The 25,148-nt window shown below is 37.3% G+C and overlaps 2 protein-coding genes across 3 annotated transcripts; one reads left to right on the plus strand and one right to left on the minus strand.

The window, feature by feature from the left end:
• Positions 1-1,127: 1,127 nt before the first annotated feature.
• On the minus strand, positions 1,128-14,959 carry ark2cb (arkadia (RNF111) C-terminal like ring finger ubiquitin ligase 2Cb). 2 transcript variants are annotated; one of them, XM_062417999.1, is made up of 8 exons: positions 14,760-14,959; positions 10,513-10,846; positions 10,226-10,357; positions 8,239-8,368; positions 7,955-8,059; positions 7,489-7,584; positions 5,975-6,078; positions 1,128-3,646 (listed from the first exon to the last, which is right to left on the minus strand). In XM_062417999.1, exons 1-8 carry the CDS (start codon positions 14,818-14,820, stop codon positions 3,529-3,531), a joined length of 1,080 nt encoding a protein of 359 aa, XP_062273983.1. In that variant the 5' UTR covers positions 14,821-14,959; the 3' UTR covers positions 1,128-3,528. The 2 variants fall into 2 exon arrangements, 1 of the variants encoding a protein (XP_062273983.1); XR_009925058.1 differs by lacking the exons at positions 1,128-3,646; positions 5,975-6,078; positions 7,489-7,584; ... (2 more) ...; positions 10,226-10,357; positions 10,513-10,846 and adding an exon at positions 13,183-13,768.
• Positions 14,960-19,678: 4,719 nt separating this feature from the next.
• otos2 (otospiralin 2) lies at positions 19,679-20,868 on the plus strand. The gene is made up of 3 exons (XM_062417875.1): positions 19,679-19,745; positions 20,467-20,499; positions 20,687-20,868. The coding sequence occupies exons 1-3, from the start codon at positions 19,679-19,681 to the stop codon at positions 20,866-20,868; spliced, it is 282 nt and encodes a 93-aa protein (XP_062273859.1).
• The last annotated feature ends 4,280 nt before the right edge of the window (positions 20,869-25,148 follow it).

Below are 25,148 nucleotides of genomic sequence, written 5' to 3' on the forward strand. Positions count from 1 at the left end.
CCAAAGTGAATCTAAAGATTTTCCACAATATTCACTGATCATGTTATTCTTCATTATGATTTAGCTATTGCTTTCATATTATTGATACATACTTCTACTTTTCTATAAAATACTCAAGATCATAAAACATTGCGCGGTTACAGCAAAACAGCAGTGTGTTGTACAAAGATGGCCACTTCCCTTTTTCACTGGCAGGTTAATAATCAACATTTTTTCAGCAGCAAAGAAACATTTGAAATATTCAAGAAGGTACAGCATCATATTAAACACATCTACAGAGCTACTCCCACATACACATAGGAAAACCTGAGAAGGACATGCATTAAAAAGCTTGTGCTTTAAGTTCTACTGTTCATTCCGGTTCATGAGCTTGAGTTAATACTATGGCTACTGTCCAGTTTGCTCTGGAGTAATGGGGTACACTGTGGAGGACATTGGGTAAGGCCAGTGAGAGCACGAAATGAAATAATAATAATAATCATAATCATAATAATAATAATAGTAAGACCAGCCAGCTTCATTCCAATCCATGTTATAATAATTTGCAGGATTAGTAGAGTATTAATAAGAAATGCACACCGAAAACGTAGTTAGCTTATACCCAGGTGTAAAACACGCTATCTATATTGTATAACCACAGTACACCAGAAATTTGCTCAATAAGATCAATGGCTCAAGTTAGCATGTTAGATACTTCCCAAAATCCCACACAAAGCAATTGCCAGCAATACATAAGAACAAATAATACCGCTCATTATGTGGGTCCTAAAGTAATAAGCACTAAATTGAGATCCAGATATGATGGAATATCATGAACATGGTCAATTTAAAACAAAATATATATAAAATGAAATATGACTGATTATGAGAAATAAAGCAGTATCATAACAAAAGCGGGCTAATTGTACTAAGACCAAAAAAAACAAAAACAAAAACAAAACAGGGTTGTGCCCTGTCGTCAACTTTGGACCAAAGCAGGGATTGTATGTAAAAGAAACAAAAGATTTTTTTTAAAAGTTGAAAAGATAAACTCAAGAGATGAAAATGAATGGAATGTAATCCAGATCAACAGCACCATGCTGGCTAGAAAATGTGTTGGGAATAACCCCAGTCAATTTTTCAATAAGTTTCTTTTTTTCTCCTTTGAAAAAAAAAAACACAGACGGCATGCAAAAGCATCCCCACCGACCAATGCATAATGAGGTATTCTTTTTTTTTTTAATATTTTGTGTTATTTTAAATAAATATATTGATTAAATTGCAAAGTTATGAGATAGAGACATTAAATATTCCACCACAATAGCTAGCTAGCTACAGTTAGTAATAAATAATGATTGTTAAATACTTAAGGCATCTTTAATCACAGCATTCTATGTGAACTAGCAAACCTCCATTTTCATCCATCTGTAGTTTTTTGGATGGAGGTTTCATACATAAAGAGAAAATAAAAACGCAACACAAACAGTCAAGTTACCCTCCAATAATACACAAAGAAGCATGAAAATACTTGGAACTGAATAAAAACACAAAATCTAGGACAATAAGAACCCACACCACCAAACCAAAAACTCAGGCAACTCCATATTATAGTGCATTTACAAAACACAAGCTACATTAGAACAACAATAAATATGTGTTTGCAGCATTGCAGCTTTTTCTTCACTATGGTTAAAAATGGACAAGGACTCGGCATATTAGTACCATGTCCAAATTGGCATGTGAGCTAAAAAAAAGAAAGAAAAAAATTTAATTAAATTACAAGTAAAATGAAAAAAACAACAACAAAAAAACCAAACAAATGGCAGAAAAAAGACAATGAAATAAAAATTTGAAAATTAATGTTAAGAACAATTGTTTGGTATTTTTCAAATGGATGGCTTTTTCTCCCTTTCACCCTCCTTCAAGTGAACTACGCCGACATGTTTCATGCATGATATAGAGAAAACGGCTTCTATCACTGAACATATCACAGTTGTTCTAGTAATACCATACACTACTACCATGGGGGAGGTGGGGGGTGGGGGGGGCAATCATACACATTCTAGCACATATCACAGGCAAACTAGTTTTGTATTTTCCCTGTAACACCGGACAGTCTTTAATCAACTTAGATTGAAATGAAAAGGAGCCGATACACAACGGAGGCGATTCACTGTATATAGAAATCACATGTGCTTGTTCGATAGGCAATAAGGTTCTGGTAAAAGGTAATACAAATGTCAGATTTTACTCACTCCAATGGCAAGACTCAGGCACTGCCCATGCCGGCCTCTCATGATCATGCCATGAGCGAGGCCACAGAGAGGAGTTGCTGTTAGACACAGACCCGTTAGCAGCTCTTTGAATCCTAACGTTAGGAGAGAAAATGCTACACTGGTCTGAGATCGGTGTCTAAGGGCAACTTTGGTCTATTCGGGATGAGTGGGGAGGAGGTGTAAAGAAGGGAGATGGGAGGGAGGGGAGGGTTTTGTTTTGTATTTTTTCTTGGTGCATTCTTGTCCTCCTCTATGAATGAGTGGGATCGTCGGAGTCATAGTATACGGTTCACATGCACAGACACAGTCCCTGTTTCTACTGCTCCACAATAACAACACAGCCCAAGCCTGCCATACAGCATGCACATCTCAGGCCTCTGCTCTAGATTATAGAGGCCCGACTACGACACTACACAGATCACGGGAAGCCATGCCTGCAGTTAGCGGGTTTAGCATCAACTCTGATGGCATCTACTAACTGTAAATCCAAAACCTAGACAAGAACGAGGGGTTTTTTGGCCTTTTTACACACAAACTAGCTCTCTCCTCGTCGCCTATCTATGGAGATTTAACACGCTGATAATTCTCACTGTTAGAGCTGTATTCACCCTCTCTGTAGGTTTATTTTTCACAAACATATTTCTCAAAGCGAAAAGGCTTTTTGCTTGCTACACAACACTGTTACTCTGTAAATACTTATTCAGTACTATACTCCATTACACCACAAGCGTTCAGCTACAAGGGTTCACACCAAACAACCTCATGCTAATCATTTGATAATGTTCTGTACAGATGTGCTGAGGGCTTGGGCAGAGTGCAGCTTAAAGGATTTTTCACAGGCCTGGGAAGGGGTTTAGATATAGTGGCAGAGAAATGGCCTTAATACGCCACACAAGCTGGGGAGGTTGGTAGTCAGAGTGTCCTCTCTTGGTAGCTTTATGTAGAAATGTGCACAGTCGGACAGGATCGTGTGAAGCCTCAGCACATCTGTTCATATGTGTCCGCTCCTACCTTTTACATCCAGTAATTCCATTCAACCAACCTTCAGTCCAGCCACCTATCTACGCCTCAACCCCATCCCTCGCTGTGTTGTAGGTGAGTGTGCTTTGTTGATCCCTCTGTCACAGCTGTCTCAGAAGGCAGGCTCATTGAGTGATGCAGAGGGGAAGAGGGGTGTTTGGCAGAGCTCCCCCCTCCCCACCAGAGAGAGAGGAGGGGGAGGCGATGGAGAATCACGAGATCGGATCCGAGCTGCAGGAGTTGACAGCAGCTATCAACTGTCGGGGGTCAGCTGGGTCTCAATGTCCACTCTGCATATGGGGCATTTCCTGCTGGTAGCCAGCCACTGGTCCACGCACGCCTGGTGGAAAAGGTGCATGCAGGGTAATCTCCTAAAGAGACAAAAGAGGTGGGGTCAGGATTTAAAATGTATTTAATACAAATCAGTATCAGTATCAATATCAGTTAGTTAATTAACATTTTATGTACCTCCAAAATAGGGCTGGATTTAAAAAAAGGATTTCCCCATTTTAATCAATCTTCATTTAAATAATCTGATATTGATTCATAAAGTCCAGGGATTTATCTTTTAATATACCTCCTCCTGTGGATGCAAGTTTTAACCCCATTAGTGTTACATGGCCAGCCTTTGATTTTTCACACAATGAAATCTGGCCACATGAGACTAGTGAACCTCAGTTGAAATAAAAAACATGGTGGGAGGTGCTGCAGGACTCTCTACAGCTTGTTAACTTTACCAGTCAACATTTGACTGCAGATTAGGATGCAAAAAACTCTGAATATTCATACATCTACACTGGAAGATATGGAAGATATTTTCTGCAGTGTTGGCAGCACATTTCTTGCAGCGTGGTGAGGAGCAGCAAGAGGAGTCACTGACATCACCAGCTGATCAGAAACACCAGACATTAAACTAAGCTAGTATTTGTAGTTTAATTATTTACGTTGATCTCTGGCTACTCAAAAGTATGTTTAGTCCTCTTCCTGAAAGTATTTTATCAATTTATTGTTCATTTGATTTAATTTGAACTTTTTGTGCCGATTTTCTAATATTTTTCAATGTAAGATACTGAATGCCTCCATCAGTATCTTTAGATGGTGCCTCCAATTCACCATCTAAAGGTTGGTGAATTGTAAAATACCAGAAACACTTAGTAAAGAAGAAGAAGAAGAAGACTGATATGTTGTATTTTATAAATAAATTACAATGAAATCAAATATCACAATATTTTTTTAAATACCTCAACATCAATATTGTGATAATATTAATATAGTTTTGATAAATAATCATCAGTATTTTAGATTAAATGACAAATAAAGGGTAAAGGCATAATAATAGTACAGCTAGAACAGTCTAGTAACTTCAGATAATTACATTGCCGTAATGTAGCCTTTAAAACCAGAAAAAAGACAACCCTTATGCCATATCATGATATTATGATAGCCCAAATCTAAGACCATATCTAGTCTCATATACCAATATGAATATAATACTGATATATTGCCCAGCCCTACTGTGTGTAATTGTTGCACATTAATATTCTGTCCTTTAGGAACATAAAACTTTTTATGACAGGAGTCCTTCATCACCTCTGAAAGGGTATATTGTGAGTATTTCCACAATGATTTATTTACAGCCGTCCATTTATTATCACAACTATTATTTGCCAAGATGCATTTTAGTGCCACCATGTGTGAACAGAACCAAATGCATGTTTTCTTAAGCTGACCCTCAAAAGCCTGAATAATAATAACCTTTAGTTTTAAAAACGCACTTATCAAAACCAGAGGCAAAAGTGCTTTAAAACGACAAAATGAAAAAGCAAACACATGCAGACAAACTTTCCAAAAGCACGTACAATAAATGCTTGGATGAATTGAGAATCTATGTATTCCCACTGTAACAAGCTGCATAAGCAATACATTTTACAGGCTTCGAATAGTATAAAGATAAAGTATGACAGCATACCTCTGAGATTTTGGGTCTGCTGTAAGCATAACCGAACTCTAAACGCATCTCTGATCCATTTTCTTCTAACCAGACAATCTCAACCCTTAACAACACTTAAGGTTCAACTACTTTGTTAGTTAGTCCTTTTTTTCCCCAGAGACTGAGATAAAATGCTCTGTCACTTTGCCAGTTAGAGCGATCACAACACTGGGCGAGCATCATAAGATTTTGTGAAATGCTAATGCTGCCTTTGGAGAGTATTTTCAAGAAAATCCTGTGATAGGATTTTCAAACCTGATGCTTTGAACTTATGTGGCAGAACCAATTTAGGGTTAGAAACTGCTTGGACTCGGGATTAAGTACATCTACTCTGAAGGGTTATATAAAGTATGCAATGTGAAGTGGTATCCCTGAGGTCTAATTAGCAGGTAGTGTCTTCTTAGGAGACACAAGACCGTCAGAGTAAAGATTGGTCTCATCATCGTGTCAAATCCACTGCATTGTAGAGGCTGGCTGCAAAAACAAATACTATAAGCAAATGAGACATTCCATAATATCCATCCAAAAGCTCACCAAGCTAGAAACATAGAGGTAGGCCCAGCAGTCACCAACAGATTTACCAAAATAATCCAGACCCAGGAGACAAAAATTATCACAAAAACACATAAAAAACACAATTACATTCACATGTGCACAACACAGCATTTTCCCCTTTGAAAAAAAAGAAAAAGCCAAACATGACTTGTACCTGACATCCTCTCCGTCTTCCAGCATTGACAGACAGATGGTGCACTTCTCATCAGTGTCCAGTTCCTCGTCATCCAGACACATCTTCAGGTCCTGGGGTATTCTCTGCAGAGAGCACAATGCAGAAAACTGACTTTAATTATTAACAGTGAGTCGTGCTGCTGCGTGTTATGTTTACGCCAAGGGTGCCTCTGAGTCAGCCCAGACAAGAAAAAAAAAAAAAAGTCACCTAATACTGCTTCTCAGAAAAATGAAAAATAAGATGGAGAACACTAAATTACTTCTCCCTCACTCTGTGCCAAATGATCTGATACTATTTCCCCGAGTATTGGGGTCATATTCAGTATAGACAGTCTTTAAAATTCATTCCACGTACATATCTGCAGACAGCCGGATGAGTCATCCCTCGCTTTGAATTGTGCACACTGCAGACCTGTCTCACTAATCTGCCAACGAAAATTAGTTTGACCTTTGAACTGCTGCAAGAGCCCCCCCCCCACATACACACACACACACACTTCCCTCTTTGACCCCCTCGACTCTTTTCTATTCCACTCTTTCACATCCAGTGCAACATTTTTCTGGCCCAATGCTCTGTTTGTACCAGACAGAGGTGGAGAGTAACAAAGTAGATTTACTTATGTACAATTTTGATGTAATTGTGTTTCAATGGAGTATTTCCATTTTATGCTCCATGCCATTTCAAAGGGAAATATTGTATTTTCTTCTCCACTACATTTATTTGACAGCTTTAGTTACTTTTCAGATGAAGATTTGACACAATGGATAATATAACAAACTTTTAAAATACAATTCATTGTTGAAGATTATACCAGTGGTTTACAACCTTTTTGTCTTTTGATGTCATAAAAAAGCAGTGTGTAGTCAGGGTCACATTTCAGATGCCTATGAGTTGTTAACAGCTCTACCAAATAGTAATTTTTCCCTCTAAACTTCTCACATGGTTTCATTCCAATGTTCAAATGATCCAATATTTCACTAAAAACAAAGATTACAGAAAAAGTCCAAAGACTAGATTTGTTGATCTTGTTTTCTCTCCCATTAATCATCTCACAACCCCTCAGATTAATCTGACTCTTTAGAGGGGCCTGACCCATAGTTTGGGAACTAGCTAGCTGTACTTAAAGTAGTCCAAACTAGCTCCACCTCCAACAACTACAACAGAAACATGCTGCTCTAACACTGATGCTTCACTATTAATAATCTAATGATGTCAAATATAATAATGTATCAGTCAGAGGGATGAAATGAGTACTTTTTACTCATTTCTTTACATATTTATTTAGTAAAAAATTGCTGCTAACACTTATCTACTTTTACACAAATAGGTTTTTTCATGCAGGGCTTTTATCTGTAATCTTTTTTACATAGCTGTATTGGTACTTTTACTGATGTTTAAAGGATCTGAGTATTTCCTACACCAATGGCACAAGACCACATCAATAACATCTATCATGTACTGTAGCCAGCAGGTAAAAAAGCCTCCAGTCTTACCTTTTTATACTTATGGGGGAAAGTGAATCTCTCTATGGTGGTTTGGACTGCTCCACGGTTTACACTGCCCAGTCTGTCCTCCAGCTGCAGAAGCTCCTACAAAGGAAGCAACATGTGAATATGTCTCAGGTGAATCTGAGAAAAGGGGGTTTCTGTAATAATAATAAAAAAAAGATTAAAATGCAGAAATCAAGGAAGTGTGCAATATTTTGATGTAAAACAATAAAACAGGTGCCTCGAGGAACAAGAAAAAGCCTCTCAGAAAACAATTGCATCGTTCAAATGAAAACAAATGTCATGAGATTAAAGGCAGCTGGGCCATTTGAGGCATCTGGAGGCGGGGAGTAATATGAAATAAGAAAATCAGTTACACACTCGAGCCTGTCCATAGCATTTGTCACAGAGAAACAATGATAAATGAGTGTGGACTGGTGTGTCTGCCGAGGAAAGAAGTAGTGGCACTAACCTCGTAGCTCTCTCTAACAGCGGACGCGTGGCGGGAGGGGTTGAGACTCTGCAGAGCCAGCAAGTGCAGCTGGGGATATGGGTAGTTTCTGATCTCATGGACAACCTGAGACATGATAGATAAAAAAGAAGCTAGCGTCAGCACTGCAAAAGAAATCAGAGAAACAGAACCACAGGTCATCCCCTGTTGCTGAGATCAATCTGAGAAACTGAGAGGAGGATTGCTGGGAGTTCACGACAAGATGAGCATGATTGATTGCACGGTGGGGGGGTGGGGGGGCTTACCACTTGTGTTGAGGCATTGTTTCTTGGGAAGTGGTGCATCCTTGGAGAGGTCAAGTAGTGCTGATAGTGCTGCGGCAGCGGGTGGATGTGGTACTGCTGAGGGGGCAGTCCAGCATCTACGCTTAGATCCCTGAACACAAACCGAAAAATAAGTGGCGCTCAGTGGCACACAAGTCGTTTTCTCACACATTTTGTTGAGAGCAGTGGATTTCTACACACACAGCATTACCTGAGCCAGTGTTTCTCAACCTTTTATATCTGACATACTCCTACAGCCCTGATAGAAAACTTCATAAACAGACTCTCATGTTCAAAATGTGTTCACTTACATTCCTTTTTTTTTTTTCAAGATTTATTTTTGGGTTTTCTTGCCTAGTATTGCTGGTGTTTTAGCTTGGTCTCTTTTTTTTTGTTTTTTTGTTTTAACACTGTTTGGACAAGTTTGGATTTGTATATTTATCCACTTATTTTTGCAACTTGTTTGGACTCTTCTGCTCTCATCCTAATTACATTTCACACCCTGTCAACAGCAGATGAGCAGGTGGTGTTCAGGTGTTGCAGCTGACTCATGTGGATGGAGGTGTGTTCTGTGAAGTCAGCAGGTTGTATACAAATTCACATCAATTTCTCATCCTATTTCTGCGTTTATTTTCCTAATAAAAACACAAACACATAAATACCTTTATTTTTAACCAATTAACAATAGTCTATTGTTTCAAATTAGCTGAGCTACTCCACAGTCTTTTCACGTACCCTCTAGTAATTGCAGAAGTATCCCCCGGGGTTCATGTATCCCTGATTGGGAATCACTAACATAGGCTATGTGGGATGTGGAGCTGCAGTGCTGGAGTCCAGCCTGAACCCCCTCTTCACTAACATTTGGACCTGTCTTTGTCTCGTGCCTAGTTTGACTTATTATTATTCTGTTTTTTATCTTGAGTTTTTTTCCCCCTCACTTAAATTCTCATAATAGTTGCAGGGGAAAACATTGTTAGGGGAAAAACATTTATATTTCCATCATTCATGCACTCTTCCATTTCCAGTGTCTTCATTTTAAATTTTTAATCATGTCCACTTTTCGTCTAGTTTAGCTTCTTGTAGTCTCAATTTTTCCAGCAATTACTGTCATTACTTTCATTAAAAGCTAATGGTCCTGTGTCAGGGGAGCTGCTTCTTAATAGCTTTTTTACGTGCTCTAAATAGTTTATTACCTAACTAGTAATGCTTGCTCGTACACTTTCATCAGAGAGATTACCAAGAAAAAGGACTGTCATATATTTATACTTTTAACCCTGGATGCAATAAAAATTAGGAGAATTGCCTTTATACCACTGAATCTGTGAATTGGTAGCTATATGATTTCTCTTCAACTATCTTCATGCTTTGCCAATCATTTTCTGATAAATGTAAAGCTCACCGTCCCAGTTTTCTTTGAGTGCTTTAACTTCTTTTTTTTGCCATCTATGCATTTTTTTGCTACTCTTATCATTCTCTACATTTGTTTCTATCCAGCCTATCAGATAATTAACTCGTCCTTATGACCTTAAGTGTCTCAAATATAGCTGCTGACAGAACATTAAACCTTAGGAAATACATTATCCAATAATGTTTCAGCTGGCATAAGGATCATACTTTTAATTGCTTATTTTGGTACCAAAGAGGAGCTGATTTTCTCTTTTAGTTTTCAGCTTGGTCTTAAAACTTTTGATCTGGTCTTGACTTAAACTCAACTGCACCTAAAATCTAACTGAGCAGGCTAAAAGGTGGTGTATTGCTGTCAAATTAAGATGTCTTATCCACATTAAGAGTGTGTGTATCATCAGCAGAGAAGTGAGTATTACATCATGTTTTATCATTTGGTGGAGCTTCTGTAGGCAATAAATCTAAATCTACATCATGACAGTTGACTGTTCCAACACATAAACAATATCTGCTATTGTTTGCCTCTACATAAGTGTACACAGGTTTATAATAATATATTTCTTACCAGTCTGTGCCCTCAGCCAAGTAGCGGGGCTGCTGCACCACAGGCTGAGGAGGGACATGAAGAGGGGGAGCAAACTCATAGCCGGGCCGCAGTCTGTGGGGCTGGTGAGGAACTCTCTCTGGGGTGCGTCTACTAAGACAAATAACCAAGCATTTGAATACATCCTGGGAGGGAAAAAAAGGGTTTGTAAAAGAAATGGCCTTAAATATGATGTCACTGCAAAGAGTTTAGCTGCTCCTCATGGTTCAAGCACAAACATTTTCTCTTGTGCCGAGCTGTGTGGATACCTGGAGGGTGGCAGGATGTGTCGGTGCTGGGCCTCGAGGATTTGCTGCTGGAGGAGGTATTGCTGGTGTAATGCCTGAGGTAGGAAGGGAGGGGCGGGGATGTCCTGGAACTGGGGGGCGGGCAGGGGGTTGAGGGGCGGGTGGAGCGGAGGGCCATGCTGGTGGCCGGGAGGGGCCAGGTGGGGGTTAATGCCTGACTGTGGCTGCCCTGGGTGGGGCATGGGGAAGTCCATGGGCAGCGGCGCCTGAGGACCTAACTGGAAATGCCGGCAAGAGGTAGCATGGCTGTGCTGCTGCTGCTGCTGCTGTTGCTGTTGCCGGTTGAAATGGGATCCTGTGGAGGATAAGGAGAAGTTGTCAGGCACCTGAGGGGAGAGATTAGCTGGAATTAATTGTGGGTGAAATGTGGTGTCACTGTGTGTGATATAGCATGTTAATGAAGCCCTACTTCTTACCTATGGTGAAAAATACTTCTGTGGGGGTGGGAAAATGATGGTTACCACAAGTACCATGAAAATGGAAATCTTTTTTTTTTTTTGGCTCCTGCACACAAAAGCTTTCATTTCTTTTAATTTCTTTTCCGACCCTTGATTCTGGTTTCCTGGTCTTCAGATTCACTGACAAGGGGAGCTGGATCAGAACAGATGAAGGCTGCAGCTATCAGTATATAATCTTCAACGCAGCTCAGTTCTTGTAAATTTTGCAGCTGACAGTGGGTCAGTGCACTCCGGGGAAAACCCATTAGTACCTGACTGTCTAGAAGATATACATTAAACTGTTAAGGTGCCAAGTCTCTATCTATGACCTTAAAGAACAATTCCTTCCTTCTTAAAACTAAAACCAGGCTATAAATTTAACATTATTCATCGGTGCTTTACTTAAAATTTACTGTCTTGTTTCTTGAATATACAGTACAGCTCTACTGGATGCTCTCCCATTTGAGCATTCAGGAGTTGAGAGGAAATAGCTTGAATGCTTTTTTTTACTCTCCCTAACCACAGCTATTTGGCAACTGCAGCGAACAGGCTGCTGTCAAGACTCAACGGGAAGAAAAAAAAAAAAGAAAAAAGACAGGCTTACTTGTGCTGTGGTGCAATAGGTTTTTAATACAGCGTTCAGGCTTAGAAAGACCTTTTTGACTAAGAAATGGCTGGACAAAAATTGCAATAACAAATTTAGCCTTTATTAGAAACTTTTAAAAGAAAGCCTGGCTCAAGAGAGGCATGCCGAGGAGCAGGAATCAAAATGCTGTGCTCCGTTACTTCCATCTGGCACAAAAACTGTGAATTTTCCACAAGCCTAAAAGTTGGAAGTTTAGATTGTGCAGTCCTTGTAGTAGAAGATGAAAAATTACAGAACAGTTTGAGTTTAATCTGCTTCGATGGGGTAAAAGACATGACGAATTCTGATGTAAACAGAAGATTTTATTTTATTTATTTAATATATATATTTAATATATCATGATGAAATAGGCTAAGTCTACATTGCATTTACTAAGGAGTACGCTTGAAAAATGCAGTGTGATTTCTTTTCTTTTTTTAACACCAGACAGATAAGTGGTATGACTTTCCAGCAATATTTTCAGCTTGACAACTCGTCACTGTAGCCGGGCAGACAAGAGACGACCTTGCTGCCATGGGTCAAAGTCTAAACTGTAAGTAACGTTAGCACACTGCGTTTTCAAACGTCACCATGAATGACAGCAGATAGACTCATTCACTCAGGCCCTGTGATGGAGGAAGCGTGGAAATCGTCTATCTTTGTCACAGAGGGAGAGGAGAGGAGGAGGAGGTTGGTGGGGGGTGGAGGGAGGGAGGAGGGAAGGGAGAAAGGGGAAGGGGGGCAGGTAGGGACAAGGGGAAAGGGAGGACAATAAATGGAAATCAGCAAGAAGCACACTGAAGGTTAGGAAAAACACTATATTCTTTATTGAAAAATATTAGTATATGTGGAATTTGTGTTTTTTTCTCTTTGTTTGTAATAATAGTATAAATCCATGCAACAAAAATAAACAACAGACTGAAGGCAAGGCCCACCATGCTCCATATAGGGTTAAAAAGAACAAAAGCGGCATCCAATGAGCAGACGTGTTGGCTACAGCACATGATTCCAGTACAGCAGGGTAACATCTTTACTACAGAAAGATTACATTGGATTTTCAACTAGTCAATGTAGTAAAAAACAAAAAACAAAAAAGTATGAATCATAAAATGTGACCATGCATTGAAAGTACTATTACCAGAACAAAAGGTAAAGAGAGACCACAACCAAACAATAAAAAGACGTTATTACTAATAGAGGATCTCTTTAGCAGTGCAGGAAAATAGGCATCCCTGTGAAATGGATAGCATTTTGGCCTTATGTTAGTGGGGGGGAAATTGGGAAGTAATGAACCACCAGTGAGCATGTTTTGCTTGCTTATATATGTTTTGAGTCTCTTTGCCCATTAAATGGCAAACAAACCCTGATAATTCAGTGTGATTCGAAGCTTGAAATTTGCAAAGGGAACAAAAGGATTACACAAAAATGGAGACAAGTTATGGCAGGTTGTTGTGTGCAGGTGCAGTGTACCTTCAGTCATTTCCAAGTGATCACATGACCCGCATTTTCTGAAATGCTGAGTTTAACAAATAAATAATATGGCATGCATGTGGTTCCAATTTGCATGGGTTTTATTTAGTTGTTGTTTTGTTTTTTTTAACCCAATTGTAGTGTCACTTTCATCATGTACATTGCACCTTTGTGTGAAGAGAAGGAAGATGAGCCAAATTCTGGTGTTCAACAATGCAGTGCAGTATTTGGAGATCATGCAAAATGTATCCACTTTACAGGAATTTACAGCATGTTGTCTATCAAGACTGGATGGGAGGTACACAATGACATTCAACTGATATCTATAAAAAAAGGAGCTAAAAATGTTTACTCAGTGCTACAGCAATTTGACAGAAAAAAAGACAAAAAGGTGCTCTGTTCTAGGTGTAAGCTATTGGTTTGTTTGTTTTTTTTAGTCTGCTTAACATGGAAAAAGTCTATGGTTGAATACATCTTGGGAAAAGAGAGGGGAGGGGGGTGCTTTTTTAATACCAATGTCGTCTTCTGATGGAAAGAGGAAATGAAGAAGGGATTCACAATACAGCTAAATGCAGAGAACAGGCAGAGGCCACGCCACACCACACAGCAGCAGATGATCATTAGCTACACAATGGGGGGGACGACAAAGATCTGATAAATGCAGAATGTAGAGCCAGCCTCCATACTATGAAAACAGGGAAATAAGAACAGAAATAAAAGCACAATGAAATCACTGATGCCACTGTTATGAAATTAATGTTACACTGGAGCTTTTTTTTATCATGTGTTTAAACTGTGCAGATCGTTCTTTTCTTTCCTTCTTTCTTTCTTTGCATTTCGGCAGCTTCAAACAAAACAGCTGCTGAAGTGCCAATTTAGCCAATAAAAAAAGAGGGAAAAAAGAGGCGATTATTGTAAATTGAATGTCTCGGGTGAAGCCACAGCTCACTTGGCCAACTGGCGAAATGTATCGATTACTACATTGGACGTTTGAAAAGAATAGTAATTACTTTAAAAAAAAAAAAAAAAAAAAAAAAGAAATCGCGATGAGAGAGAGAGACGAGCTGTGGCAAAAAGCAGATGATTTTCAAATGACATCATCCAGACACAGATAAGCTGACTGGCTGGACAGGCTACGTCTATTTTGCGGTATTTTATAGTGCAAACACACGGGAGAAAAAGGGAAAAACAACGCTCCGTAACGTGTATAAAATTATAATACCGGATTGAATAAAACATATACACATGACTGACATTATCCAGGATGACTAGCTGTACAGGAATGTGTCTTTCACATCACGTATTTTTTAGCAGCCGCACACACATCGCTGCATGTGAAATCCTTTGTGAGAAATGTTTCCGATCCAGGATATAGCCGGAGCCATCGAGCCAGTTAGCTTATCTCTTTCGGCGTTAATTTATCATAGTTACTAATCACAACACAGCGATATACATCAATCGGCGCTTTACATAAATCGAAGTAGACACATATTAAATTAGCACCACGTTTCGAGCACGTTCGCGGATAATTTAAGCGCAAACTTTAAGCTATGGCTAACAAATGCTAACCCCAAAAAAGGCTAAGGTCGAGCTAGCTAGCGAACAGCTGCAGTGAATATTAAGATAAACAGGGCACATGTCTCTTTGGATCGATGTTAATATTTATAATACCGTACCTCTGTTTCTTACTGAGCCGAATACAGGAAGAACCAGATATCCGACATGCACTAACACCATCCTGGGATCCTTATCTTATGGTTCCGCTGGGTTATTTGGAGAGATAAGAGGAGGAGTAGTAGTGGCCCATGCGGATCTACATTCAGGCGGCTGGTTGATGCTGGCTGGCTACAGGAGAAGAAAACCAAACCATACGACTAGTCTGACTCGCCTGGTTTGACAAAAGCAGACATGTAATTTGATAGCCGAGGCAAAAGAGGGCGATGTTGTGCCTCTACATAACAAAAAAAAAAGCTGAAGGTGAACCCTTCCAGCTTGATTTTATAGTCTTTTCGCAATGTTTAAACACTGACAGTCTGCAGGGTTGGGAAGGTTACATCCTTTAAAGCTTCTACAAATCAAATCTGCTGTGGGTTGAGCATCATTAATTAAATAAAATAATAAAATGGCTTTGCACAATATGGTACATTTAATAAACAATGATATGTTAAACCATATTTGCAGTCATGCATTCTTTCGTCCTTTGAAGCTTCTACAAATCAAATCTTTCCCCCTGGACAATGCACTGCAAGTGTTCAAATCCCCTGCTAAATAATTCATTTCAATACATAGTAGAGTGGTCTACTATAATGTATAATAATAATGGTTACTTTGGAAATGTGATAGGTTACAGATCTACTAGTTAACCTATTTAAAATATAATAAGTTGTTACTTGCTACATTTGATTACTTTTTCTAATTTTCTAACTAATGTTTTTTTAACTGTGAGGATAAGTGTGTATCCATTAAGCCCAACAAAATCTAAGTTCAGGTGTTTTTCATGGATACTGAGCAGGGTTATTATAATTTTGAAATTTACATTATTTCTTTTTTTTTTTGTTTAGTTTTTCAGTTTGTTTTTTATTTCAGTTTAGTTTGAGTTAGTTTAACAAGTGATTAAGTAGATTCAGTTTTATTTTTATTTTGAGGAATTGACTAGTTTTAATTTAGTTTTAGTCTTAGTTTTAGTTTTTCAGGTATCATGAGGAAAGATTTAATTTGTAGAAGCTTTAAAGGATGAAAGACACAAATATGGTTTACCAACTCATTGTTTATAAAAGGTACCATATTGTGCAAAGCCATTTTATTATTTTATTAATGATGCTCAACCCACAGCAGAGCTCAGTAATTATCACCTGGAGCTAAATCAAAAGCAAAACTTGTTGGGTCTGTGACAACGAAAACAAATCTGATTTTATCAGGAATTCTGTTTTGTTTTAGTTCGTTTTCCATTGTTCATTGTAGTTTTTATTTAGTTTTCATTTTCTGTAAAAAAAAATTTAAAACATTTTTTTAAAACTATCATTTTCATTTTTATTCCACATTAACAAACTTATTTTTTCGCTGCTAGTTTTAGTTTTAGTATTAGTTTTAATTAACTATAATAACCCTGATACTGACATGATGTATAAGGGAAATCCCCCCTGAGAGGGGAACGAAGGCCAGCTAGGGGAATCTGGCACTATTGAAAAAGGCACTGCAGTGCGATACATCATTACAGCGCTGTTAAAATAACCCAGTGTTGAATCATGAGCTCTCTCAGGGTCACGGCCAGAGCTGGAGTCTTAAAGCTTTAAAAACTGTCTAGCATTGAATTGGTTTGTATCACATTGTATTGATTAAAACTTGTAACTATGTGTCATCATAATATTACAGTTTTATAACTTATTATAGAGAAATTTACATTTAAATGTCAGCTCTCTACTTGAAAGAGTTACCAACCAGTACCATGACAAATACAATGTCAAACTTTAAAATAACGTATACTGTTAAAGTGTCCATCTCCTATTAAGGTTAACTTTTCATTTGCCAGGTTGATCGGATGGCTGCTTTTTTTTGGCACAAGCATGCATGATGGATGTATCTACTTGTATTTACAGGAATATTGTTGAAAAGCAGTTTGCAGCTTAGGCAAACAGGAAAATGTTGTGTTTTCTGCATGAAGGAAATCTTTTATTCAGATCTATCTGGTCAAATTGAATTTGTTTATTACAGTGCAGCTCCTAGAGTCTGGTGTAGGTGCCCTGCTGGTTTGTTGCTGCAGTAAAGTATGTAAGTTCATCGTGTATCATGTAAGTCTCCTGCTGACTTCAGCGTACACTGTAAATGATGCTCCAGGAGCAGCTCTGTGGTTAGGGCTGGAACTCGAGCTAACGTGAGTCTGAGGGATGCATCCCTCTGTTTCTGGGCATCCCCTCATCATCAGCCAGCCGTCTGGAAAGATTTTTGCATCCAGGAAGGTTTTTATTTGGTTTATCTCACCTGTTTTTTCAGCTGTAGTGAGTCAGTGGGGATCTGTTGGGTTGGGAAGCAAGTTTTGTTTTGTGTGTTCATGATTTGGCGCCACCTGCAGCCTTTCTCAACGGTCTGTTAGTTAGTGTTAAACTGCTTTTTATTTTTATTGCACTCTTGCCTTGATGACGACATCTGGTCTGACAATATGACAGGTCATTTTTTGTTTCTGTTTGCCAGTGATTTTATTTTTTAATTATTCTAAATATGAAAAGACAATTTAAAATTATTTTGGATCACAAAGAAGAAAAACTGTTTTTTATTTAAATTTAATCTTTTGTATTTTAAAATGAAAATCAAATAGTCGTTCCTGAAAAGACAATTGAATGACCAAAAGATACACGGACCACACATAAACACATACATGCTGTACATTGTAGATTTCAGAAACTTTCAAAAGTATACATAATAGGCTCATGAACTTGGTTGAGTTGCCTTTTTCTGCTAAAAGTTATCTAATTCCTAGACAATTATTTAACTTTTTGGTAAGATTGACTGATCTTGACAGAGGGCTTCAGAGCCCATGCTGTCATGATGTACATGTTGTTTGGTAATGTGACATGACATCACTACTCCCAATCCCAAGTCTTGTTAACAAACATCTACAGTACCTGTGCACTACCTGTGCCTTAGTTACCTCAGCAGATGCCCAAACCACTATTCTAAGTTTTCTCAACTTTAATAGTTCAGTGGATTGCACTACTTATTAGTAAACTTGAAATTTTGGGTTAGCTCACCTTTTTTCAAAAATATTTGCTCACTCAACTTTGAATAAAATATTAGAACAACAGTTTTGAAGTTGGGCTTTTTAGAGTGTATAGGGACTCTTAGAGAAAACAAGAAACAAAAGCAAAAGAAAGGACAGAAACAAAGAGAGAACACAGATAACACCAAACATGTAAATTTGATCAATTTCCAGTGCTGCAAACACATTACTGAGACTTTCCTCAGACCTAGTCCTTTATTTTTGAACATTTTATAAGTCTTTTTGGAAGGGTCTGATTAATCCAGTAAAAATCAGCTCAGCAGTATTTATATACCGATCTCAGTCATCCATTCCCAGTTTGTTGCTTCCATGGACTATTTTGTTCTGAGCAATACTGCGATCCAGATACCATCTGTTCCGACATCAGTTCCTGCCTGATCTTGTGGTTTAGACCCTCAGCTTGATTTTTGACTTGTCCACCTGCCTTGCCCCTTTGTTGGAGTGTAAGCCTGTGTTTTGGATTCCTCATTAAAAGCCCTTCTCATATAACCTGCCAGTCTGCAGTGCCTGCATGTGGGTCTTCCAGCTGTCCAGTTTAGCGCAGGGTGGGTTTCTCATTTCCACAATCTTCACACAACTTTAATGAAATGTGACATTTTTTACATTAATATGTACGTTCATAGTTATATTTGGAAACATATAAGAAAAATGAGAAAATGTAAAACTGCTTTTTATAAACTCTAGGAAGAAAACAGTGAAACACATGTGTGGGTTAACTCTGCACACAGAGTGAATACAGACATCTGTTTGTCTTCTTCTGCTGTGAGAATCAGCAGGTCGGAGATCAGAGGTCAGATCAGGTATGTGACGAGGAGCTGAGAGAAAAAACAAAGAAGAAACTAAAAGCCTCAAAGCTCAACATCCAAACACAGACTGCACACAGAGCTGCAAGCACAGAGGAGAAACCGTCACATCTAGAGATCCAGGTACAGTACTCTAGTTTACTTTTCAGCTAAAAACTGAGATTTTTGTCTTTTTTTAAACTTAGTTTGAAAGATGAATAAAACATTAGACTCCTGCTGTCAAACTTGATGCAAACTTTCTATTTCTGTCAAGCTGAACAAACAGGTTGGGAAAAACAAAATCTTTCTCCAAATTTCACCAAACAAGACTTTCCATTTGTTAAGAAACTATAATTAGAAATAAACCTGTCTAATTTTAGTGGCCTTAACATTTTCACATTTTGGAAATTAAATCAATCAAATAAAACTTCATTTGTGTAGCACCTTTACAATCCATATTAATTTTGAAATCTTAACCGTATATTTGCTTCTTTATTTCATGGATTTTTGTATATTTATATGTTTTCTGCTCTTAAAATATACATATAATAATGATATATAAAATACTACTACTACTACTACTACTACTACTACTAATAATAATAATAATAATAATAATAATAATAATAATAATAATAATAATAATAATAATAATAATAATAATAACAATAATAATAATAATAATAATAATAACAATAATAATAATAATAATAATAATAATAATAATAAACTTTATTATGGCATTTTTCTGAAATCAGTGTTTACAAAGTTCTTTCCTTTCAATAAAACCCATCAGTTTTATAGTGATATAACATTACCACAAAATTAAAATTAAATAAGAAATAGCAGTGGATAACAGAAAAATAGAAAATAAAGATAGTTCTTCATTTGGTTTTCTAAGATGTCCATTTGTTTGATTTCTGGATCTTGAAGTAGAGGGTAAAACAGATCAATTTATTTTCAACTGTCTTAAATGAAAGCTTACAGAGTTAAAAATCCTCTGAACTTGTTGTGTTTGATTCTGCAGTTGAGCTGAAACATGATGATTCGTCAACTGCTGTGTGTCTTCATCTTGCTGTCTGTCCTCTTGCTGCTGCTGCCTGCAGGTAAGACACAAATAAACTTCAACAGTTCAATATGGATGAGTTCAAATAAACATATTTACTTCTGTTTGTTGGAATTTCACTGCATCTTTAAAACAGTATAAATCTAAACAGTGCTACTTTATAGATCTAAATCAAGACAAACTGTAATGATGACACATTATTTTGGCTTCTAGTTAAATATATATAATTATATCATACTCAACATATTATCTATTTTGGTTGGACGAAAACCAGCATTTGGAAAATTGTCATTCAGGTTGTTAAATAAGGTTCATGATTATTATACTAAATGGAAATGATGATGATAAAAACTTTTTTGAATGAAAAAGGAGGCCCTCCTTATTTAGTTAATTATTTAATGATACAGTTTTATTTTAAAAAACATTTAAAGCATCCTGACGAAGCAACACAGATTTAAACCCCTGAGATATATCTCACAGGCTGAATGAGGCCAGAGAGACAAAACAGAGGGAAATTCACCATATTCTGACCTGTTCAGCTTGAAGACAAACATTTCTCACATTGACGATATTTTCTGAGGATTCGCACTGAAGATGACGACAAACCTCGACTCTTCTCGCACTCCTGTGTTTCCTTTGAGCGTTGTGTAAATCACTGTCTCTCTCACCAGCAGGTTTCTGACAGACATAGCCAAATAAGAGCCATAAGAAGATATTGCAACAAAGTTCAGCTCACCCTGAGCTTCTTCTGTGTGTTTCAGGTGCAGAGGAGAGCCGCATTGACACAAGGGAAGGTGAGACTAAATATCTCAAAATACTACAGACACAAACGCTGACATGTTTGCCTGAGATATGTTGAAAATGTGCAACAGGAGTAAAGGGGCAATTGAGGTCGATCGTCAAGGATCAGTATCAGTGATCATAAAAAACAGTCTGAAGATGTTAATTTTAGAGCAGAAATCCACTTTGTTTCCTTCTCAGGAGGAAGACAGAAGCGCAACATCCCAAACTGGGCCCTGACCTCTGACGACTTCTTCGGCTGGGTGGAGGAGCTGAGGAAACACGCCGGATACGAACACATCGAGGATCTAGCTAGAACCTTCTGGGCTCACTTTCCCTCTGCGGACCGACTTGGGTACGGAACCCATGAACCGGAGGAGTAGAAACAACAACCGGATGTTGAGTTTGTGATGGCAACATAGTCACAACTGACAAGATGACAGAGGCAACAACACAAGAACATGACAACAGAGAACAAGATATCAAGAACAAGATAACAGATAATGAGATAATGAGAACAGGATAACAGAAGGAACAGCAGAAGAACATGATAACAAGAACATGATAACATAGAATGAGATAATGAGAACAAGATAACAGAAAGAACGACAGAAGAACATGATAACAAGAACATGATAACATAGAATGAGAGAATGAGATAATGAGAACAAGATAACAGAAAGAACGACAGAAGAACATGATAACAAGAACATGATAACAGAGAATGAGACAACAAAAATTAGATAAAGAGAACAAGATAACAGAGAGAAGGACACAAGAAGATTAAAAACAAGATGACAAAGAAAGAACAAGATAAAAGAGAACAAGATAACAAAGAGAACAAGATAAGAACAAGATAACAGAGAGAATGACACAAGAAGATAACAAAAACAAGACAACAAAGAGAACGAGATAAGAACAAGATAACAGAGAGAATGACACAAGAAGATAACAAAAACAAGATAACAAAGAGTGAACAATATAACAGAGAATAAGACACCAAAGAGAATGAGAAAAGAACAACAAGATAACAAGGAGATAACAGAGAGAATGACACAATAAGATAACAAAAACAAGATAACAAAGAGAACGAGATAAGAACAAGACAACAGAGAGAATGACACAATAAGATGACAAAAACAAGATAACAAAGAGAACAAGATAAGAACAAGACAATAGAGAGAATGACACAAGAAGATAACAAAAACAAGATAACAAAGAGAACAGGATAAGAACAAGACAACAGAGAGAATGACACAATAAGATAACAAAATCAAGATAACAAAGAGAACAAGATAAGAACAAGATAACAGAGAGAATGACACAAGAAGATAACAAAAACAAGATAACAAAGAGAACGAGATAAGAACAAGACAACAGAGAGAATGACACAAGAAGATAACAAAAACAAGATAACAAAGAGAACAAGATAAGAACAAGATAACAGAGAGAATGACACAAGAAGATAACAAAAACAAGATAACAAAGAGTGAACAATATAACAGAGAATAAGACACCAAAGAGAATGAGAAAAGAACAACAAGATAACAAGGAGATAACAATATAACAAGAACAAAATAAAGAGAGAATGAGATGAGAAGAACAAGATAACAGGATGAAATAACAAAAATAAGATAAGAGATAATGAGACCAAAAAAACCAACAAACAAGATAACAAAAACAAAACTGGAAGTGGTGCAGGTGATGGAGGCTTATATTCTCCTTCTTTTTACCTTCTCCTCACATACTCTCCTTCATTTCATCGCCTCTTCTCCTCCGTCAATACTCTCTCTTTTTGCCACCTCCTGTTCTTCACTTATACTTCTTCCTTTTACCCCCCCTCTAAAAACTAGGCTACACATCAACTTTCCAATATAGTAACATTGTTGTTGAAATAGGCTTACTTATGCAAACAATCTTGTAAACAATATTATTTTGCTAACATGATTATTTACATAGATGTAGATTTCATGAATAACCTCCTGAGTTTGTAGCTTGAAAAAATTACTGACCTCTCTATATAGTATTTATTTATTTCCTTAATTATATTCTGCTGTAATTTGTAAATTGTTTCTCAGTTTTATTGCAAGTAAATATCGATTCTGTGATGCTAGCCTGAAGTTTTGAATAAAGTTTTTAGTTCACTCTTGTATTTTAGAAGTAACTTTAATGGGAGACAGCTCAACTTCATTGGAGTAAGTGTTTTTATTGCTTTACACCCCCCTGACATTAACTTGTCTGCCCCTGATAATTTTTGAAGATCCCTTCTTTACTCTGCTGAGTTTGTGCTGTCGACATTATTCCATTAATATTCAAATAATGAACTTAACCATCCTGACCTGTGACATGTGACACTTAATAACCTCTGCCAGTGAAGTATTTTATCAATGTGCTGTATTTAACAATTTAGTTATTTATTTTCTATTAATTTGAATTTTCTTTTTATCAGTCTTTGTCTCAGTGTTGTTTACTGTTCAGCAAGTTAAGTGTGTGAACTTGTTTCTATTCCATGTGTCCTGTCTCTCAGCTATTGCCCTCATCATATCATGTATCTGATGTCTTTACCTGTTTGAAAAGAAAAACAATAAAAAAGTATTGATCTAAAAAAAAATGAACTGCTAATGTGAAATATGTGGTTAACCGATGTGAAGCTCCATTATGAAAGAGAATTAGGGCCACATGTGAAAAAAAAATTTCCTCACAGAATTAGGACTCTATTATTGTATCTCATCTTATTTCAGTATCAGTGTGGCCAAAATACTTTGTTGTGGTGAGGTGATCACCAGCAGGGGCAGATCTAGAGGGAGGGCAATAGGGGTTGCTGCTCAAACAAAGTTAAGTTAGTAATGAACGTATTTACTCTATGTTAAACTTGATTCAATAATGAAATCACCTCAGTAATCAATATTAACAAAATGTCAAGTTGCTGGCTAAAATGGAGTTCATCACAAGGAGAGCCAAAAAGTGAAAAGAAAGTGATGCTTTAGATTTCAAAGGCTTACAAAATCTTCAAGAGCAGAATATGTAGTTACTATAACTGTGAAATAGTGATTTATTTAATATATTTCCCTCATTTCTGTGTCATGTTTTAAAAGAGGAAATACTGAAGTAGAAGAACCTCCTAATTAATCTAAAGCACTGCATATCAATATACCTTCTGTTGGTAATGTACATACATTACCAACAGAAGGTATATTGATCAATGATGCCACCTAATGGTGGCTTCCAAATCTACCGGATGTTAGGTTTAAGGAAGCCTAATGTGGTGAGTATATGCACTATATAGTCTTTTGTCTCTTACTGTTCCATACTAATATAATGTGATTAAACGGTGTCTATTTTGTGCATTTTGTTTGTTTCTTATTGAACTGACTGAATTTTTTTTTCTGTTCAACATATTTGGAAAGGACATACAATAAGATTACAATTATCTGCTCAGTCAATATTTACTGATTGTTCTTTAAAAGCTGTACATGAAAAAAGTAACATCTCTTCCATATCAGATATGTGCTTTGTTGTCCCTGTCCATTTCCTTAGCAACTATTTGAGCATTACTTTATTCAGGTACGTTAAAAGTTTCCCGATTAATTATGTTTTTAAACCTTATTTTCATTGTTTGATTTTGGACATCTGGGTGTTGGGCAAGGGCAAAACTTGAAGTCTATAAGGATGTTGAAAAACATCATAATTGACGGATGGTAAAAAAATGTTAAGATTGTTTTTATTGTATTGTGTTTGTTGTATTGAGTTTCTGCTCTACTCTTGCATCATATTGTACAGTATTACATCTGTTCAGGTGTCCCATGCTGCTGTGGTGTTCATCAGTTCATCAGCTCTGGCCCTTGCTACAGCAAGTACAACACGAGATGTTCCACAGTTTAATGTTACATATTTCATGTAGACGAGGTAGTAACTGTTCATGAGTAAATATGATACTACTACCCTTCTGCTACTACAGACAAAATGGCTGAATATTAATTATTATGTTTAATGCCCTTTTTCTCAAAAATAATGTTTGAGGACAGCCAAACTTTGGAAGAGCATATCTCATCGAATATTTGGTGTTGAAAGATAATGTTGGTATCGCCATAAAGCTGAGACTTTCCTCTTTACAGACATATGGGAAACTATATAGAAGAAATGTGTTTCTGGGTCAAAGTGACTCAAACTTCATTGTGCTCTATTTTCCATTTATCATGTATTACTTCCAAATTGTATGAAAAAGATGAGGAGTGGCCCTATAAAGAGAGAGAGGTTGAGGGGCAGAGCAACATTATGGAAACCAAGGGGAGCCTGACTCCAAAATAATGATGATACAGAGATGATATTGTGCATAGAGAGTTTGCCCAGATTCTTGTTCATCACTGCAGGAACCCTGGCTTAATTCGTTGAGCATTTAGTGAACACATTTGAGCGTGATCATGGGTGGGAGGGGCAGAGGGTTCTCATTTTTGCCGATTCACTATAGTGACCTGTAGCTTTTGGGTAGGAAAGGGGCAAAAGTGGAGGTTCAACTTATTGCACACTATTGTCAGAGTGAAACTGAGATGCTTGATAAATGAAGTCCCACCAATAGAACATGGAAAATTTACACCAGGTATTAATATTAACAACCCTGCACAACATCTGTGTTCCAACCATTATGTCTGTTCCAGTGGTGGAA

The sequence above is a fragment of the Scomber scombrus genome, chromosome 4 (genome assembly GCF_963691925.1).
Source record: "Scomber scombrus chromosome 4, fScoSco1.1, whole genome shotgun sequence".
NCBI classification, from domain to species: domain Eukaryota; kingdom Metazoa; phylum Chordata; class Actinopteri; order Scombriformes; family Scombridae; genus Scomber; species Scomber scombrus.

Excerpts from the sequence above, each read along its gene's own strand:
- ark2cb (XM_062417999.1), bottom strand. The coding sequence starts at position 14,820 with ATGGTGTTAGTGCATGTCGGATATCTGGTTCTTCCTGTATTCGGCTCA. Across the intron at positions 10,847-14,759 it reads CGGCTCAGTAAGAAACAGAG|GATCCCATTTCAACCGGCAA; the intron begins GTACGGTATTAT and ends TATCCTCCACAG. Across the intron at positions 7,585-7,954 it reads CTGTTAGAGAGAGCTACGAG|GAGCTTCTGCAGCTGGAGGA; the intron begins GTTAGTGCCACT and ends CTTCCTTTGTAG.
- otos2 (XM_062417875.1), top strand. The coding sequence starts at position 19,679 with ATGATGATTCGTCAACTGCTGTGTGTCTTCATCTTGCTGTCTGTCCTC. Across the intron at positions 19,746-20,466 it reads CTTGCTGCTGCTGCCTGCAG|GTGCAGAGGAGAGCCGCATT; the intron begins GTAAGACACAAA and ends TGTGTGTTTCAG. Across the intron at positions 20,500-20,686 it reads CCGCATTGACACAAGGGAAG|GAGGAAGACAGAAGCGCAAC; the intron begins GTGAGACTAAAT and ends TTTCCTTCTCAG.